At 37.2% G+C, this 19,615-nt stretch overlaps 1 protein-coding gene across 1 annotated transcript in view; it reads right to left on the bottom strand.

Annotated features, from left to right (window-relative positions):
• LOC102108852 (ethanolaminephosphotransferase 1-like) overlaps window positions 1-19,615 on the bottom strand; it is a 56,672-nt gene that overhangs the window by 35,300 nt on the left and 1,757 nt on the right. The window contains exons 2-4 of the mRNA XM_005517177.3: window positions 8,013-8,081; window positions 3,233-3,341; window positions 1,097-1,171 (exon numbers count right to left, since the gene is read on the bottom strand). Coding sequence (XP_005517234.2) covers window positions 1,097-1,171; window positions 3,233-3,341; window positions 8,013-8,081 — 253 coding nt within the window. The remainder of the gene's footprint in view (window positions 1-1,096; window positions 1,172-3,232; window positions 3,342-8,012; window positions 8,082-19,615) is intronic.

The following is a 19,615-nucleotide window of genomic DNA, read 5'->3' as shown; positions in this document are numbered from 1 at the left end:
AGCCACGCTAACACGGATCTCACTCCCAGGTCAGCATCATTTCAGGTCTGTGTCTTCACACCACTGCACAGTAAGGTGCAACATACCCAAAAATATACTCATGGCACAGCATAAAGTAGTAAAAATGGAATATTTTATTTAGAGACTGAAGTGTAGGTGTTATGGGAGAAAAATAGCAAGAGGAAAGAAATAAAGGTATTTCTGTAAGAAGCTCAGGCCTGTCATCACATCTGTCATCACCACCTCTCCTGACACATTCCTTAAGCACTGAAGTGCCTAACAATTTCCTTTTTTCTGCTTTGTCCTTTATTTTTCCTATCTTTGAAAGCACCCTCTGCTAATTCTGATGTGTGAGCATCTCAGAATGTCATCATCAAGGGACAAGGCTTTTTATGAAACCAAACAGCAGTGAATCTCCTATGAAGAAGGCTGAGAGAGTTGGGGTTGTTCAGCCTGGAGAAGAGAAAGCTCCATGGAGCCCTTACAGCAGCCTTCCAGCACCTAAACAGGCTACAAGAGAGCTGGAGAGGAACTTTTGTCAAGGGCATGTAGGGATAGGACAAGGGGGAATGTGTTCACTGAAACAAGGTAGGTTTAGATTAAGTATTAGCAAGAAAATCTTTACTGTGAGGATGGAGAGACACTGGATTGGGTTGCCTGGAGAAGCTGGGAATGTTCCATCCCTGGAAGTGCTTAAGGCTAGGTTGGATGGGGCTCTGAGCAACCTGATCTAGTGGAAGGTGTCTCTGCCCATGGCAGGGAGATAGGAACCAGACTGCTGCTATAATGATTTCCATTGTTCCTCTAATATAATTTGAACTTTCAAGAGGGATAAGAGTTACTGTAACAGAACCTCTAATATATTACTTAATATGCTGTTTGGGGTTTAAGTCTTATGAACTTTTTTTTTTTTGTGTTGTGGTTTGGGGGGTTTTTGTTGCTTTGGTTTGTTTTTTTTTAATCTAAGAGAACTGTTTTGGAAAAAGATTAGTAATTTATCCACAATGCCTCATTATCTCAGAATCACCACTAGTGAATATGAAGATAAAATTACATGAAAATGTCAGATAAGGCAAATTATTTCACTGTACATTACCTAAAGCATAAGCACAAAAGGTGGTAAAAGCACTGAACAGCCACACCCAGGTGGGAACAAGTCCGGGACTGTTACCTGAAAAAAATGGGGCAGTGAGTCAGTGTAACAGGGGTTAACATCAAAGAAATCCACCAAGACACACATATATGCACAAACTAGCTGCCACTGATTAACCCACTGCAGCAAACAGATTGAAATATTTGAGTCTGACCTTCAGGCATCGGTGAGCTCTATCAAAGAAGCACTGAGCAGGCTTGAATGTGTTTACATCATAAAGGACAGAAAGGTAACAGAGAGGATTTTAGTCCTGAAAGGACTCTAGTATTGCACAAAACAATACTAGTAACTAGGCAAAAATATTCACAGGTCATAGGAAGACTATCCATTAAAAAATTAGTTAATATTCATGTAATATATGGGAAAAAAAATTCAAGCATGATTTTCTGTGCCAGTGTGGGGTTTGTATAGCACTTTTACCACACAGATCTGAACAGGAAGTTTTTGTCATTAGGCTAGCAGAAATATTAGCACCTTTTCTTTTCCCCTTGAGAAAAAGGAAAAGATAGTTGAATTGGACAGAGCCCAGGGTTCTGTTCTTGCTCTCCTGATAGCATTAATCCAAGGTTATTGTTGCTCTTTTAAAGAAATCGATCCTTTTTCCAAAGAGACTTCCATTTAACTTAAACATCACCCAGTACTACATCAATGCCAAACAACTGTAAATGCAAAGTCCTCTCAGATTTCTGCCATTTGGCACCAAGCACAGGGAATTCCTGCATACAGAGGTGCGTCCTTGCCTGAATGATGCCAGAAGATGCCAGCACCTAAAGCAGTGCCCTGAGTACCTCTCTCTCAGTGCCTCATCTTGCTATTCTGAAAGGTGATAATTCCTGACTCCTAGCTGCAGATCTGCAAACTGTACCATGAAAACCAACTGTGCAGGAAATTAGGTCTTTTATTTCTGATCCTAGGTATGGGATTGATATATGATACTCCAAAGGCCGTTTAGGTTGCATGAAAGTTTTCCATCAACTGAGAAATGATGGGTACTGTTCTCATCTGGACTCAGGAAGAGATTGCAAACTACACATACAGGTCTCAATGCTAACAGAATTAATCACCATTTCAAATGTCTTCAACTTACATGTATATCTACTGAGAATGTGTCAAGATAACATCACCCCATTAAAAAGATCTGTTCTGGATATTCTTGTATTATAGGACTGAGTAAATATCATCTGCATTGATAAAAAAGTGCCAGGTGTTAAAGAACAAGATAACTATATAACAAGCTGGTCCTGAAAACTTTTGAACCAAAACTGCTAACAAGTATCCCAACCTCTAAAATTGCTATGATAAATGTACAACAGCCCACACCAAAGGATACCTCCTGAAGCTAACCACAAGCATAAAAAAATAAAGGCAGCTGAATGTAGTTGTTTCAGGAGATAAAAGTGTTATCTTCACTAAATTGTTCTAGTTTAAGGAAAATCAAAGCCTTTTATCTATATATATATATTTTACATATTAATCACCTGGAAGATTCTTACTATTTTCTGTGGGCTCCAACAGCTGGTATGAGAAGCCCAAACCAAACATGCCCTACACTCAGGAGCAATCAGGTCCAAAAAATTTCTCACTTGGTCTGCAATGAGGAGCAAACATAGACTTGGACTATGAAAGTCATAATTTGAAGAGACATTTATTTAGAAACTAGGTTTTTTTTCTAGAAGCAGTCTTGAATAGGGGGTGCTATTATGTGGAGAAATAAAAGGGAAGTTAACTCCTTCAGGCATCAGTTCAGATATTAGGAAATGTGAAATCAGTGAAAATGTCATGAAGAATATTCAGGTGGATTTTGGCTGTGTATTTAAACCCTGGAATAAACTTTAAATATAATAAGATCAGAGACTTCAAGCAGCATATGCTGAAACCCATTTTAGGGATAAAATTAAATAAGATTTTTCAATAAAATTATAAATTTGTAATGTTTTGTGTGAGGTAGAGTCTTCTATCTGTGCCTACGGGAGCCTCATTATGGAAATAAGTGGAAGATTCAAGTGCCTGATATCTCCCTGTAACATTCAGAAGTATAAGCAGTTCAGTAATTCTGAAAAATTATGTGAATATATTTACCTGAGGCAGTGTAATCCCAGTCATAAAAAGATATTAGAAAATAATTAAATAAAATCATGACAAATCCAGAGAATGTTAACAGGTTGGGAGCAATCCACAAAGGCACTATCTGTTAAAAAATGAAAGGAAAAAAAATCAGAAAAATTGTATTTCAAATTGAACATCTTATTTTAATAAAATATTTTTTTAGGAAAGAAGCTTTGATGTTATCAGCAATGTTCAGACTTGTGTAGATTTCCCCATTTTCAAATTAAAATACAGTTTTAATTTCTGAAATTTATTTTCAGATGCAATCCTTTTGCCTGATTTTTGTGACTGTGGTAAGAATGAAATTTTTAAAATGTTGTACTCCCTTTAAACTGTTGTACATTATCCTTATTTACCCAGCTTCCTAGGAAAGCCTTTTGAGATCAGCTGTTTCAGAACTGAAAGAAGACTGCAGCACCCCAGTGTGGTAATTCAGCATCCACATGGCAAGTTTTTTAAGCATTGTATTCCCACACTATAAGAAAGAAAGTTCTCCTTCCAAAGTATGTGAATAATTTCTTATTCAAAACATCAACAAAATCAGACCCTGAGTGCATTACACTTTTACATTCAGAAGATCTCCCTGTTACAAGCATCTCCCTACTCTCTAGATAGTAACTTTCTGCCAGGGTCTCCGTTACTCATCAATAATAAACACTCCATTAATTCATTTTATTTTAGAGGGTGCTGAAAAGGACTTCTTTTGAAAACACTCTTCCCAAGTAACACAGTTTCTCCAGAATATTTTTTTGAAATAGCCTGCACAGCTTTTGACATGATTTTTGGACAGAACATATTTGTAGAAATACTAAGTATCAACATTACGATCACTCAAACATATCATCAATATATTTAAAACACCAAAACACTGGAGGCTTATAATTAAATTATTTGGATTGTCTAAGGACTCAAAATGTATATAAAGTACTTCAACACTATAAAATAGTACATGAAAATATTGTAGAAAATCAAGTCAAATAATTCCTGATACTAACAGGAATAGCATATTAAAATACAATAGTATACTATAACTATACTAGTTATAGTATATGTTAGTAACTATACTAACAATAGTTTTGAAATCAAATGCTTTGTTAATATCTCTGGATTAGTTAGCTGAATAGACATATGAATACATATTAATTCCTTCTATCCTACTACTACATTTACTTACATTTCCTTTCAAAATCTGAATGCTTCAACTGATTAACTGTCCTGACTAGCTTATCTTTTTCAGCTCTAGAGTAATTTGCAATACTCAGGAGAAATTGTGAAACCAATGGTGTACAGACTAAGCGTACACTTCCAAAAATCAGATTACAGTTCCTGAACACTTTTCCATTATGTTTTTCAGATGTTTTGTTTAATAACATTAGGAAAACTATTATATCTGATACTTGCTTTCCTTATCAGCAGGACTTTATCACTGATTTTAAAACTATGTGTCAGCTCTCATGGTATTTAAAATACACCATAGAATGCATACAGAAACAATTTAAAAAATGTAACATATCCATCATTCTGAGTGTTCAAAAGGGCAAATCTAAATCTCTAAGAAAAGGGACAAAAAATGTCCACTGAAACTCTTTTTGGAAAGCATCTAAGGAGGAACCCTTCACTGACTGCATGCTCAGCATGAAACTACAGCCACACATCTCCCCGTTTTGCTACCTGAGGATGCAGAAGATGAATCTCCTGCTGGGGATTTATCTGGTATCTATGACCTTCCATGAAATAAGAATCACAGACACTGAAAAAAAACTCGATTTGTCTCTTTTAATCTAAATCATAGATCAAAAGAGTGTTTTAAGACACCATGGATGAAATGTTTACATGGATATACATGGATAAACTGACTGCTTGTTCCTGAATGATTCATAAGGATTGTTGAGTATTAAATCAAGTGGGGCACCACAAATGTCTGCTTTCTAATTAAGCTCATCATTCTGAACAGTCACAATGCAATTTGAAAGTTACTACAGGAAATAATTTATGCTTCCATGGTGCAAACATGAAGAAGTTATTTTAACTCACTTTCTTGCTAACAGTATGTATTTTAAGAAGGAAACCTTCAAAGGATGTTGTTATAATTGCAATCCCTTTGACTAACAGTCACACCATGAAAAACAGTTACAGGAGTTCTGTCCTCAGGAAAACAGACTCTCCTGCAGTTAAACCCTTAAGCATGTTCTTTTGATCCTTACCGAACCTAATCTGTCTAGGTATTTGGAAAGTATTCTAGTTGCAAAATCTCTTTTGTTATATTTAATGCCCCTTATCCTTTTGGTTGGCATTACACTACCATCACCCTATTTCATCATTAGAAAATCACAGGGTGTTCAAGATTAACGTCTTACACACCTTAGAAAAATAGAGCCTGGATATATTATTGTGCTACAGAAGGATAAGCTGCAATCTTTATTATCTAATTAACAGACAGTAGAGGTCTAATACATCAACTGCTACATGATTGATACAACTGGAGGTGCCATGGGGAGAATCACATCTCTCTGGCAAAGCCCTTGTGTGCTTGAAGTTTTTAGAAAACTCTTAGTTCCATGAAGTATTAACTGATTTCTGTTTCTCTGGGTCTACAGCCATTCATTCTAAAAGCCTTAGTACAAACAGCAAATGCTTTAATATAGCAACTATTTGGATAACAAATGGTAAAGTACACATTTATATAAAGCTCTGTTCAAACTTCACTAGGTCACTTGAGACCACTAAAATGCTACTCTTGCCCAGTTCTGGTGATAAAATCAAAGTTCATAAAGGCAACAGAGGGGAGGTTAATTGATTTCAGTGATGCTGGCATACACCTGTGCATTCCAATGGGATTTCCTCCTTTTCCTCTCATTGTCCAGCAACTCCACCAGAGATAAATGAGCTGGGTTATGACAATATGTTTCAGCTCAAATTCACAGGTCTTTAATGTCAAGCTCTTCTTAATTTCTTATAACATAGGAAGTACATTTTACAATTAATGGTAATGTCTCATAACATAGGAAACACATCTTCTAATGAATTCTGTGTTGTAGAATACAGAGAAACTTTAGAACTGTTGCCATTAGGATTAAACAGGCAAATTAGGATTAAAAAGGCAAAGGCAAGACCCAAATCCCAAGCCATTGTTCTCATGGTTTGCTTAATTTTTTTTTTCTTGGCTCAGTGAATTTGAGGTTGCTTTATTTTTTCACTCCTCTAGAATTTGAAGCTGAGAGCAATATAGTTTCCCTTTAAATCCTTGTCACACATCACTGAGAAGTATTCTGTAACCCTCTTTTACCAGAAGGCAAAATGGAGCATTCACTGGTGTATCTTCAGTATTCAAACCAAACCAAATGGCACAGTACACACTGCACCACTCACTTTAGTCTTTGGTTCTGTACTCAGATTGTTGAAATAGGTTTTAAGTTTTTTGCTTTGGTTTGGGTTCTCCTCCAGCAAGAAATGAATTTAATTATGCTCAGCTAAAAATCAATTAGATTTTAAAAAATCTAAAGAGGTCACATTTTTTATAGGACCTATCACCCTAAGCTACATGGGGATAATCAATAATGTTGCTTTTCTTCTGGTAAAATGCTTCAGCCATTAGAACTTATCTCCAAAGGGAGTTTTCCATGGACAACACTCTCTCTTCAATCTGATAGCAAATGAATAACCACCCATCTCCTAAACCAAAAGGCCCATGCACAGTAAAGCCTCTACTCATCTCCCATGCCATAGTGCTGGAGGGGCTTTTCTGCCTCACTGTTTTCCTCAACATTATGATGGGAATAAAAACAAAGTCTCTGAACTGAATTACTGAATTCAGTGTCACATTTTTTAATTGCTTTTTTCTCCTCCCATGTTCAGGTTGTTTTTTAATTCTTCAGTTGGGTCATATAAACACTTTTCATGAAATTACTTTGAGGTTATGAATTAGAGATTATGATTTTCCTGCCATATCAAGAATAAGCAACACCTGAATTATAGAACCCAGAGATGGCAGATCCAACAGCACTCTGACCACATGCACCCTTTTTTATTTATGCAAAGGTTTATTTTCAAGTCTGCTCCAATCTAAACATTCCCTGTAATGAGGCAGATGCAGAAGTCAGTGCTTCCTTGGAGATCAATAAAATTCACATTTCTTTAAGATACAGCTTTTTTTCTTTTTTTCTTTTTTTTTTTTTTTTTGCCAACAACAGCATAACTAATTGTGAGTGGTTTCTTTTTAAAAACTGCAGATTGTAATGCATTCAAGAGATGGCATCTTCCAGTCATTATGGTGATCATGGTAACCACTCTCATTTTCAGCTTCTGAGAGGAACGCCTGGCTCCCTCAAGCAAGTCCCCTTGGGAGAAAATGAGACAGTGCTTGCATAAAATCATATGCACAGCACAGAGAGAAAGCCATGCTGTTGTTAGGCAGCATATGCTGCACAAAAATAATCTGTACTAAGTAAAACCATCCATGTCTGCAAAGCTGTTTAATGAAAGATGTAATAATGAAAGATGTAAAAAAGAAATGGATGCCTTTTCTACAGCAATCAGAAATAAAGAAACAAGCCTTTTCTTCCTAAAAAAAATAATCTCAAAACAACATACTCACCTTAAACACAGATATATATACTGCAATGTTTATTTTCTTTTATCAGATGTCTTCATTTCAGCTTTATTGATCAATATGTAGTTTTAAATGAAAATACAAACTATATTTAAAACAATTTTTACATTAACATGTTATGTTTTTATTAAATGAAATTCTTACCTTAATAATTTTATTCCAGATGGGCTGCATAATATACACAGATAAAGGATTTGTATCCACAGCACTGTACTGTGAGGAAAAAGCAAGCATGTTAAACAAAGCACTGAACAATGGCTATTTTTCTAGGACTACATATCCTTCAGCATCTAAGAGCACTCAGTGAGACTGGTGTAAATTTATTTTATTTTGATTAAAAGAATAGGTTTTACTTAATTTAAAAGCACTGGCCTGGTTTACAATTACCTTGTTAGCAATTCTATGTATTAACACAAAGGTTTAGGCTTGTGAAATGGCAAACTCTGTCATAGCTCTGTAGTCACATTTTACTTTTAAATTCTTATTAATTTCACAACCTTATAAGATTCTGCATTTCTACCATATTTTGGATGTAACACTTCCATTTGCACTACCAATAATGCATATGAACTGAGCACCAGTTCATTGCTAGTATGTAGGATAGATAGTAAATATGGAACATGTTTGTAGGTGGAATATTATCTTGCAGAGATACACAGCTTTGTCAGAGTAACACAGTTGCATTTGCACTATGCTAATTCATGTGAGGCAATGTTATCATAAAAATGAGCTCTAAAATAGCACAGTTCATTACCACAATAAAATTTCTCTACTGGACAGACTTCTAAATACATGTGTTTTATAAATTCCAGAAAGTACATATCTATATCTTTTGTAAACAAAATACTTTAGAAATCTATGGCCACCCTGAATTGCTGTTGTCTCCTTTTTCCTCAGAGGACTGTATCAAGTTTTATCCTGCATTGAGACTGCAGAACACAGAATAATCTGAGGAAGAACAATTTTAATTGACAATACCACCCAAAACCATGCATTTGAGCCCTGGCAGGTAGGCATCGGAAGAAGTTATCCATCATTGGAGTGGTATACATAATTATTTCAGAAATTCTTGGACTTTGAATGTGCATATATGGCTTTGCATTGCTAGGATGATGCACATGGCTCACAAAGATTCAGATATATCTATATAAAGCACTGTCCAAACATTCTGTGCAGAAAATGGGAGTACGATAGGGATGTGTTACACCACAGTTTGACAAAGCTGCTTACTTGCAGAAGAGCTGATAACAGAGAGTCTCCTTTCACATAATTTCAGCTAATTGTTGATTGTCTCTCCATAAATGTAGTTAACTTATTGACCTCTCTTAGCCAAGTACTCCAAGCTCTCCAAGGAGGAGGAGACTGCACTCTGGAAGTACCTGTTCCAAGTCATTATCAAAGCAACTTAGGCGCTTGTCCTAAACTCAGGTACCTACATATGAAATGCTTGGGGACTCTTCCATACATTTCCTTTTTCTATCTGAATACAAAGCCTATGTTTTAATTACCTTCTGGACAAAACAAGGCATTCACATGGTAATTTTGTGTGTTCAAGTTTAAATCACAGATCATAAACATAGCATCTAATAAAATTATTATAACACAACTATACACTGTAAATACATACTGACAAATCAAAAAAAATCACCTAGCAGTAACTGATCAGACCAGACTGCCTAAATTTCCAAAGGGAATAAAAATTTCAGTTTAATGAAGTGTACATCACTGATTTTAATTTTTCTAAAAATGCTGTATGTGTTCACTTTGATGTGTCATTTTTCTCTGCTGCTGCCACCCATATTACTTAATACATGATGCAATTTTATCATGAACAGATTTTTTCACCAGAATATATATTAGAATTCTTAAATACATTACCTCAGAAAAAAAAATAATTTGCAGGTAAAACTTAAGTTTTCATCATTTTGTATGTATTTGCAGGTGCAGATGCTGTATTTATCTTTCAAACACTGATTATTACAACTGTTTGAACTTTTGATAGTTCAGCTTCCATGTGAATTACCTGTGGGCTTTGCTTAGGTTTATGCCAAAATTAACAATAATACCAACCCATACAGTACCTATGCCAACAGATCAGTCAGCTAGTACTTAATTCACATGAAAACCATGGAAAACCTCTGAGAATGAAGAAAATTCAAAGTATCCATTAGCACTTTCAAGGTTCCAGGTAATCAGGAGACTGCTCAAAGTTTTACTGTGGCTACTGCCCATTTCCTTAGCCCAGCTGGTATTCAAAGACTGTTTGAGATACAGGACAATTTGCAGACTAGCAAATTCAATTAATTCAGCAACACCTGGATAAGAGTGTGCAAAGGTCATAATAAGTGAGTTTTACCCTTGCTTCTACTTTGGCATTCTCTTTCTCCCCTCACCCCCAAGTCAAAGTCATGAATAAAATCAGAAAGTGTTAGCTAAACAACAACAGTAAAACAAGGCTTTCTATCCAAACTATTCACTGGCTGTTCAGAACTATTGCTTTCTCTTAGAAGAAAAAAAAAAAAAAAAAGAAAATCAGTCTCATTCCTTTGAAATTGTGTTCTTATATAGAAAATATAAGAGACTATATAGATATTATATATTTTTTGTATTTTCTTTAATGGAAGATGTTAGAGATTAGGTAGCTTTCCAACATATCTCTACATAACAGACACAAACAAGAGACACAGTCAGCTTTTTGTTTGTCTCACAGTTTCAAAAGTCAAGCACCAAAAATCAGAACAGACCTAATCAGAAAAAAAAGTAAAATAAAAAAAAAGTAGAATTACAGTTCGCTTTTGTTCACTACGAAGACACACCACACTTCATCCCATTAATTCCTGTGTCTGTGGCTGAACTGTTGGTCCTCTGGGTGGGGAAGGAACATTCAGCAGATGTGCAGAAGAATGGAAATTTGCTCTTCCCTCCACAATAATTTGTTTTAGCCAGACCAAAGGAAACACCCATGGAAAAATAGTTTTCAGTTGTGGCAAAAAATAAAACTTGACAAATAAAGTCTGCTATACAGTTTAATACTCTGCTTTGTTCTACTCCCAAGAAGCTACTGACCTCAAGGCCATGAAATCCTCAGGAGTTTAATGTTCATGGCTGCTCAGAAAAGCAAAGTACTGAATAATATGCTCACATTGTGACCAATGAACATGAATGCAATAGTCCATTGAACCTGATGCAAAAAAAAAGCATTTGCCATTTGTTATTGTGCAACTCTGTCATTTTCAGGGCACTTACACTAAAAGACAAAAGTGGAGAGGATAAGCCTGTTGGAGGTTTTTAAGTGCAAGGCTCATACAAGTACTAAGCATTTCCCTGCAAACACTTTCTGCCCTGGAAAAGGGATTGATTGTCCATATACAAAGAAGAAGGGCTTGGAATGATCAGAAAGCTTCTCTCAATTATTTTTGTATTAAGTTGTAACAATTGGGAGGAAAAGGCAGTAGTGAGTGAATAGGAAAAATGGCATTGACTTCATATTGCTCCCAAATTTAAAAGTGCTTCTTCTGGTTTTATTTAATAGCTGATATCTCCTTGAAAGCCACATGCTTTCTCTCTCAGTGTTAATGGCTTCTAGCAGAGCTAGAAATGAGAATATAGATACCAGATATGCACACACATACAAGGTGACTCAGGCAGCACATGAGAAGTACTTTTACTTTGTGTTCCTGCATCTTAATTTCCATCCAGGGGATCCAGCACAGCATCAAGTTTGCGCTGGTCACCTGTTTTAAAGGGGAAAGGAAATAAGATTAAGGAGGAGGGGGGAAAAAAGGGATAAACAGTTAAGAAAAGTAACAAACAGACAAACAGGAGAAAGAAAAATGAGCAAAAGCAAAGGTTTGGCTATACAGAAGAAAGACAACTGTTCTGCAGTGACAGAGCAGAGCCAAATACCGAGGGGCAAAAGCACTCCCAGTGATCAAGGTCTGCTCTGCTAAATACAAGACAAACGGTATCTTCTGGCTCACATCCACACAGCTTAGAAGTACTTCCCATTATTGCAAACTGGTTACATCAGCACCACAAAGCATCTTCTGGAGGGGTGTTGGGCCTCATCATCTGGCCCTACACACCCAAAACATCATTAGCATTCAGTAAATTTAAGTTCAAAGTATCTGAAACAATCTGGAGACGACACTGTAACCCAGCAATATGACACTTCCAGAGCATGAAAGTGAGCCCTGTCTGCTCATGTTCATGGTCAGAAACCCAAATGCCCATGTTGGAAGAGTGTTGAAGGATGGTGAAACCAAAAAAAATTATGTGCACTGGCTCCAGAAGAGACTATTTCTAAACCAAAAGCCTAGCTATTGCCTTGGAGAGACTTCAGAGAAAACAAACAAACAAAACCCAAACAGGGAGTGAGCTAACCATTAATGAGAGCAGGCACTGGATCTTCACAGGACTCCCTAGACCTCTCCAGCTTTGCTCTGTGGAGGCATCACAAGAATAAAATTTGGAATCACTACGATTAAGAGAAAAATATAAAGTATGTCTACACAAACTTCAGAGTCAGGAAAGAAAGCAAGCTGCAAGAAATGTAGTTGCATAACTACATTATATAGTTATTTCCACTTCAGCTGCTCTTTATACTAACAGACTATTCCTTTCCTTTACTTATATGATCTCATCCCAGGCAGCACCGGATTATGCCATTCAGTCATTTACATTCACAACACCTGTGTTTTGTAAATGACAGACAAAGGGGTGGGAGGTGACAATGGACTCTCTTTTGCACAAGGTAAGAGTTTTTTCGTGGTTTTGAAAGCTGCAGGATGACCCTCCCAATCCAGGGCATGATCCAGTCTCTATTTAAGAGCGCTCAGTGGGAAATCACCCTTCTGGGCAATGTCTCACTCAACATGAACTTGGCTTCTGTGAAACGTTACACTTCAGGAACCACACAAAAATAAAGAAAATACTGAAATACTGGCACATCTGGTAACAATTTTCCATCAGTCTTTCTAATTCCTAGAATACATTAAACATGTGGAGTTTAATTCTACTTTATATATGTTTTTACAGGTTTGTAGTTATTATGGAACAGAATCTTGGACTTTAACAAAAGCTTCACAGAGGGAAGAAAGAGAAGCATGCGATAAACAACAGAGCTCCACAACACTGTGGATGCCAAATATGTTCAGCAGTTTAAGTGCTGATGTATTCTAAAACACAGTCCCGTTATTTCTAATAATAGATTTGCTTTACTTTATATCATCAATTAGTTAATTATTCATAAATAATGGCTTAGGTTTTCTATCTCCCATTGCTTAATTAATTTGGTGTATCTGCATTTTATCCCACCTATATATATGTATATATATACAGATACATATGTACATATATTTATATACAAACACATATATATATAATTATTATTTTTTTTTTTTTAAATAGGTCACCAATACTTAATTCCAGGAGTTACAAGCCTGTACTAGGGCTGGATGCAGCTGTGAAGGAAGAGGCTGCCCAGTTTGGGTTCCTGAGCTCCTCTCTGCTCTCTCACTTTGCCCCCTTCAGTTCCATTAGCCTGTGCGCACTATAGCTAGAAAATACAGTTATATTTCATCCCACCTGATACTATTCCTAGTAAATACTAGAATGTCATGGTTTGTGCAATTCAACAATTCTGGTTGGTATTACTAAGTCATCATAAAGCTGTTATTACACAAACTTCTGTCCTGGGAATGTTTTGTTGCAAAGGTATATTTATTGTTCACCTCCACATTTTCAGGAATTCTGAGACACACATTGAGTCACACGCTGTGCAAATCCTTTCCCTTAATGCAGTACGCATGGACCCACAACCATGAGATCATGGGCACACAGAGCTGTGGGTCAGGACAGGTTACTCTCAGGGACTCATGCCTGCCAGCAGCACATCCCCTTGCTTGCAGAGCAGCGTCATGGCCTTAAGATCGCAGAACCATGGGTCTGGATCACAGGATCATCCAGGTCAGAAGGGACCTCAGCAGGTCTCCTCCTTCTCAACACAGGCTCAGCCAGGAGCTCAAAACCAAGTGCTTTATCCAGACCAGGGAGAGGTGGACAGTCAGTGAGACTGGAAGTCAGCAACCGGTTTTCAACTAATAGTAGTTATATTAAGGATGCTGCCTAATTTCTCTTCCGAAAGAAAGGCTCTGTTTAGTGGACATGTTCAAGCACTTAACAACGTCAAAATAATGAAAAATAACATAGAAATGTAGTTAAATATTGAGCAAGGAGTGTTGCCCTGAAAATTAAGCTGTCTGATAATGTTTTCATAGTTTTAGTTACTTTCCCATGAAAGTTCTGTAAACATAAGTTGTTTATCACATTCCTTCTAAGAAATGTCTTTTGATGGATGTTTCACATGACCAGTGTATTTGGGAAGGTGGTAACTTAATTATCCAATCCCTGGTCATTGTTGAGAATCTATAAATACTGGACTCAGAGAATAAAAGTGCCTTTTTCTGTTCTGACATTGAGAGGTGTTCGTGCGAATCATTTAGTGTCCTCTAGCGACACAAGGGGTAATAGAAGACAGCTGCATGTGTGCTGCTGTAAAGGGACAAAGATAGAGGCTGGCCTAGATTGGTAAAAATACAAATCCTGCTAAAACCAAAACCTGCACAGTCTCAAGGAACTGCACAACTGATCTTTAACTCGCTATTCAAAGAAGCTCTAACATAGCAAGAAAGTTGATTTCTGTGGGTGTTTTTTTGTGCAGACTGGTCTTCCATGCTTGGTAAAAGGAAACAGCAGCAAGATTTTGTGCTACATCTATTTCTGCCCATGTACAAACATATATGTGCCAGCAGCCCCTTAAAGATCAAACAGTAAACCAAGTACCCATCCAGCTAGAGCTCTGCCAGAGTGTGTACCTAAATACCTGGGGAACCCAAAGTGGGGAAACCACTCCAGGCCCAAAAGGGAAGACAGATTAAAAGCATGTTGTAGTTTCCATAATAGACACTAAACAGTGGTTCTGTGGCACATACATTGAACCCTTGTGTTATCTAATATCCTGCACAGGAGGGGATACTTCATAGAAAGATTCCTCCCTCTATTAAACAACCCTTAGAATAAGGGTTTCCTTAGATTTATAATGAAAATCCACATTCAAATCACAGATACATCTTTGCAATTAGTCTTCTCTTAAAACACAGATGAATAAACAAAAATACGTATATCTACATGCATATTCCACACATAAAAATCCAAAAGGCACTTCAGAATGCTAACATCTCTTGATAAAGCAATAAAATGAAACTCTGCAGCTGGTATTTGCACTTTTATAAGATTCAACGAGGCATACAACTCTTTATATTGAGCGTATTTGTCCCAAAAGTGATCTAACGAACCTTTGTAAATTCATGGGTGTAATATTGCACTCAAAACCATGTACAATTTCCCACCATTAGGAAAAAAGTCCTGTGGCATGTAATATCAAATGCAGCATCTCTGTGGTGTGATTTCACTAAGTTGTTGTTTCATTAGATATAATACGTAGAAGGAAGGCAATGATTACAGAACTCATGAAATGCTACATTATGTCACCTACAATTGCAACAGGATGAGGAAAAAGAAGTGATACCTGCATGAAGATTGTTTTTTGGAATGACATATTCAGTTGGCCCTTGGCTCTTAGACACATGAGACACATGAATGCAGTGACAGATAATGTAAGAGTAATTAATTATTCGGTTTATTTCGCATACTATTCAACAACATTTAGTTACAACCCCAGTCTTCCATCAAAGTAACATGAAGAAGACTTCAAGATTTTATTTGTAGAACAGTGGGCTGTTGGCTCCTGGTTTTATTGAAGCCAGACAATGTTAGTTTTCACTGCCTCAAATATTCAAGGAGTTTATTAAACCCCAGTGGTTTGAAAAATCTAACTACAGCAGACACAACTGATAACTGCTTTCAGATAATATTTGGAATTAAATATTAGTGAAAATAAGTAAAAATACTACGCAGACAAACACTATATAATAAGCATGTAAAGAAAGTACTCAACAGATATAAAATTGTCTACGTGCAATGAGCATTATTGCATAAGCATTATTAACTGTCTCCTAAGAAGCTGCAGATAAGCAAATTGAAGTCTCCTATCCTAAATTTTCGAAATCATGTAAACTCCTTGTGTTACCAGAGTAGAAAGCAAAACTACTGTTCAATTAAGGTGAGCAGAACCAATATTTTTTTCTAAATCTCATAGTTACACTTGTAGCCTTGGAAAAGCATAAACTTCACAGAAATCCAATCTTGTATCTGGGTGAATCCTGAATTTACAGACACTAATTCACTAGATTATACTCAACACACTTTGCTCTTCAGGTATCAGTCAGTATAAGAGAAAGAGTCAGACCTTGAAACATGATCATTATACTTCTGATCTTGTTTCTCTAACCCTCCAAAATGAGGGCTGATATGTAATTTGAGAGATCTTCTAGTCCAGCGTGTTCACCTAATGCAGGATCACGTTCAGGATACTTTAAGGATGCAGATCAAGTTTCCAGGAGGTAATGACCCCATTGCTTGCAAGAAACAACCATGTCAGCACACTAAAGGAAAATGCATTACCCAAAATTTTCCTAAAAAGGTGTCAGCAACTGATTATTAATACTCAACACTAGATTGTTGATCTTGCCTCAAATAAATCAAGCCATTTCTTAAGACTGATAAAATGATTGCCCAATCCCCTTTAGTACCTGTTCCAGCAGGCCTTATCAACACAAGACTGACATAGCAGACGCCTTAAACTTCTCTTTGTGCAGCTGAAACTCAGGTATGAAACTCAGGTATTGTCTTTCTTTAAAAGGGCACTCTTGAAGACCAAATGGTTGCTAGGCTCTTACTCCCACTTTACTTGGACTGTTTCACACAGTTCATCTTTTCTAAGCCTCTTGGTATTCATAATGTCATTCTGAGGACTGTAAACTGTGGGCCAAAGCAGGCAGGATGCATTATTCCAGCTGATACCTGATTAGTACATCAGCTACATGAGTAAACGTAGCCCTTTGACATATTTAAGACACTTCTAGCTTAAGAACTTTTTTTCTCTTTATTATAATATCCACAATGCTGTTGGCACTTTGATTCCCTGTTATCTTTCCTGCAGTCCATTGTCTCTTATTTTATGTTCTAAATATTGATTTTTTTCCCCTAAGCGCTGTACCCTGTTTACTGAATTTCTTCATATTTATTTCTAGATATTTTATCCCTTGTCCCAGCATATTTTAAATCATAAAACTAGTCTTAATAATCTTTAGTATAGTGAAAATTTTACAATAATCTCCCTTCTGTTAATTAAAGTATTGAACAGCAATGGAGTTGGGACAGAAAGACAGCTGTGTCAGTAGATTCACACTTGATAGAACCTCCTACTTTGACAGAAAACTTTAAATGTTTCCATTCTCTTTAAAGATGCTTCCATTCTCTTTGAAAAAATATTTTAAAGTCTTTAAAATGTTTTCACCTTACAATGATTTCATCTTAGTCACCTCTACCTATTTTACTTATGAGAACATGGGACAGTAGCAGACCCCACACTGAAATTAAACCACTTACACCTAATTTGCTCTCCTTTCTTCACCATACCCCTTACCCACACAGAGTTACCTGCTTAAAAAAAGACTTAGAGGATAGAAACAGAGTGGACAAAACAAGATAAAAATGTGAAACCTTAGATGTCAGTTTTTAATGTTATGTCTGATTTTTTTAAACCATCTTTTCTGAGGCCTATTGTTTGAATCAAGCCTCTATAGTTTGTTCTTAGGTCTCTTTTATTCTGAAACACAATAAAGTATCAAAGTTTTCTGGCCTGAAAAACTACTGTGCACAGGTACTGTAAAAAAAGGTGACTCAAGGCAAATATGCAAGAGGAATCCCAAGAATGAGGTAATGAGGCAATGGCAACACAAGCTCACCACTGACATTACTGCATTCTGGTGAGAAGGATAAAAATAAAGAACCAAATTCTGCTTTTATCTGTTCTCATGGCCTGGTTGTTGCAGAACAGCTTGTTTCCAACAGAAACCCAAGCAGGCAGGAAAAAAGGTAGCTGTGTAATTCCATGCGTGCTCCTCTAGATTTACAAAATGCTGATAAAACATAAAAATAGGAATGACATGATCCAAGCCCTACAATTCCAGTTGGTTGTAGCTTTTTGACTGTGTTACTCCATGCCCTAGAGAATAGCACACAAATCAAGGATAAGAATCTTCTGTGAGACAGCTGCAGCAAATCACCTGAGCATGCCACTGTCTTGAAATCAGCACCTGCCCCACAGGCAAGAAGATGGCAGAAATATCACAGCAGTAATACTCAGGGTTATGTCCGAACTGTCTCATTGCCACATCTCTACCTGTTCTTGGCATGCTTTTAAGCAGAAAAAGGAAAACTGAATCTCTAAAACCCGATTAACAGGCAGAATGAATGGGAATAGACTTGTAAAGTGAAATACAGCTACCCCTGAGGAGCCAGTGCTCGTGCTACAAGGATTTTAGAAGGTATCACACTAAACTGGTTCCATTACAATACTATGGACTGAATGTAGTGGGTGTACTTGTGTATTTGTTTTCTGGTTTAGGTTCATCCTAAGGGAATGCATTTTTGTGCTCTGAGGTCAGTCTGTGATGTAAGCCAAAGCTTGGTAATTGGGGAAAACTTGTTTCAAAAGCCTAATATACATGGACCTAACATGCTAAAGGGTGCTGTAGTCTTTGCATTCATTGGAGGTCTGCCATTCCCTTAGCAAAGAACTGTGCTCGTTTTGTTGCCAAGGCCCTCCTCCAACTGCAAACGAGAGAGACAGTGCCTGAGACATACAATTGAAGCATTCATGGCAGAGAAATGAATTCAGCTGTGTGAAAATTTTGAAAATTGAACAGCATTTTTTTTCAGGCCATATTTACCTTTACAAAAGGAGTTGATTACACAAATTATTTTTTTAAGCTGCATTATGCTCAGCAGATAAATTGTGTGAAGTATGGAGTATGTTAAGCCACTGATACTTCTGTCAGTACAATGCTGCAGTGTGATGCACAACAGAGAGGTGGATGCCACTAAATCTAAAGTCTTCTATCCATGCTTCAAGTCTGGAAGCAATACATTGTTTTAGCTCAATATTGAATGCATGCTCACAGTCCTTTCAGAGATTATTTAGTTCTTCACAGGGCCAAGGCACATATCCCTCTACACTACCCCAGAACTAGGTTCACCAGGAAACACAGTGCAGAAATAGTCAGGAGGTTATAAGAAGAGGTCACCTTTGTGTGCTGGGCACGGTGATCAGAGCTTTGTACCTGTTGAGAAGGCAGCAAAGGAAGCAGCAATCTCCTCCGAGGGGCTGGGAAGCTGGAGGAGCAGGATGCAGTAAGGCCCTAGGCTGAAGGGGAGGAGATGGCAGCCAGAGGGCAACAGGAGGTTGAAGAGCATGTGCCAGGCCTGGGAGGTGGTGAGAGCAAAGCTGTGGTTGTGGCAGCCCTAGGTATGGGAAGGTGAGGGACAAGAGATTGTGGTAGTGATTACTGTTTCCTTGCTGCATCCCTGTTGTATTTTTGGAGTACTTTAAACCACTGTGAGCAGCACTTAGGAATAGGGAGATCTGCCACTGCCAGGCCCTCCTGCAACCTGGAGCACCAGGAAAATGGTACAGATACCTGACCAGCCCGGCAGCACAAACCTCATGTAGCTGAACTCTGTGTGAAATCCGTGCCATTTGGATTTATTTATTTCCAATAGAT

Source organism: Pseudopodoces humilis, chromosome 1 (genome assembly GCF_049639895.1).
Source record: "Pseudopodoces humilis isolate 2021_Gansu_Grassland_sample_001 chromosome 1, ASM4963989v1, whole genome shotgun sequence".
NCBI classification, from domain to species: Eukaryota; Metazoa; Chordata; class Aves; order Passeriformes; family Paridae; genus Pseudopodoces; species Pseudopodoces humilis.
The sequence above is the reverse complement of the archived record's forward strand: the minus strand, read 5'-3'. Positions and strand labels throughout refer to the sequence as shown.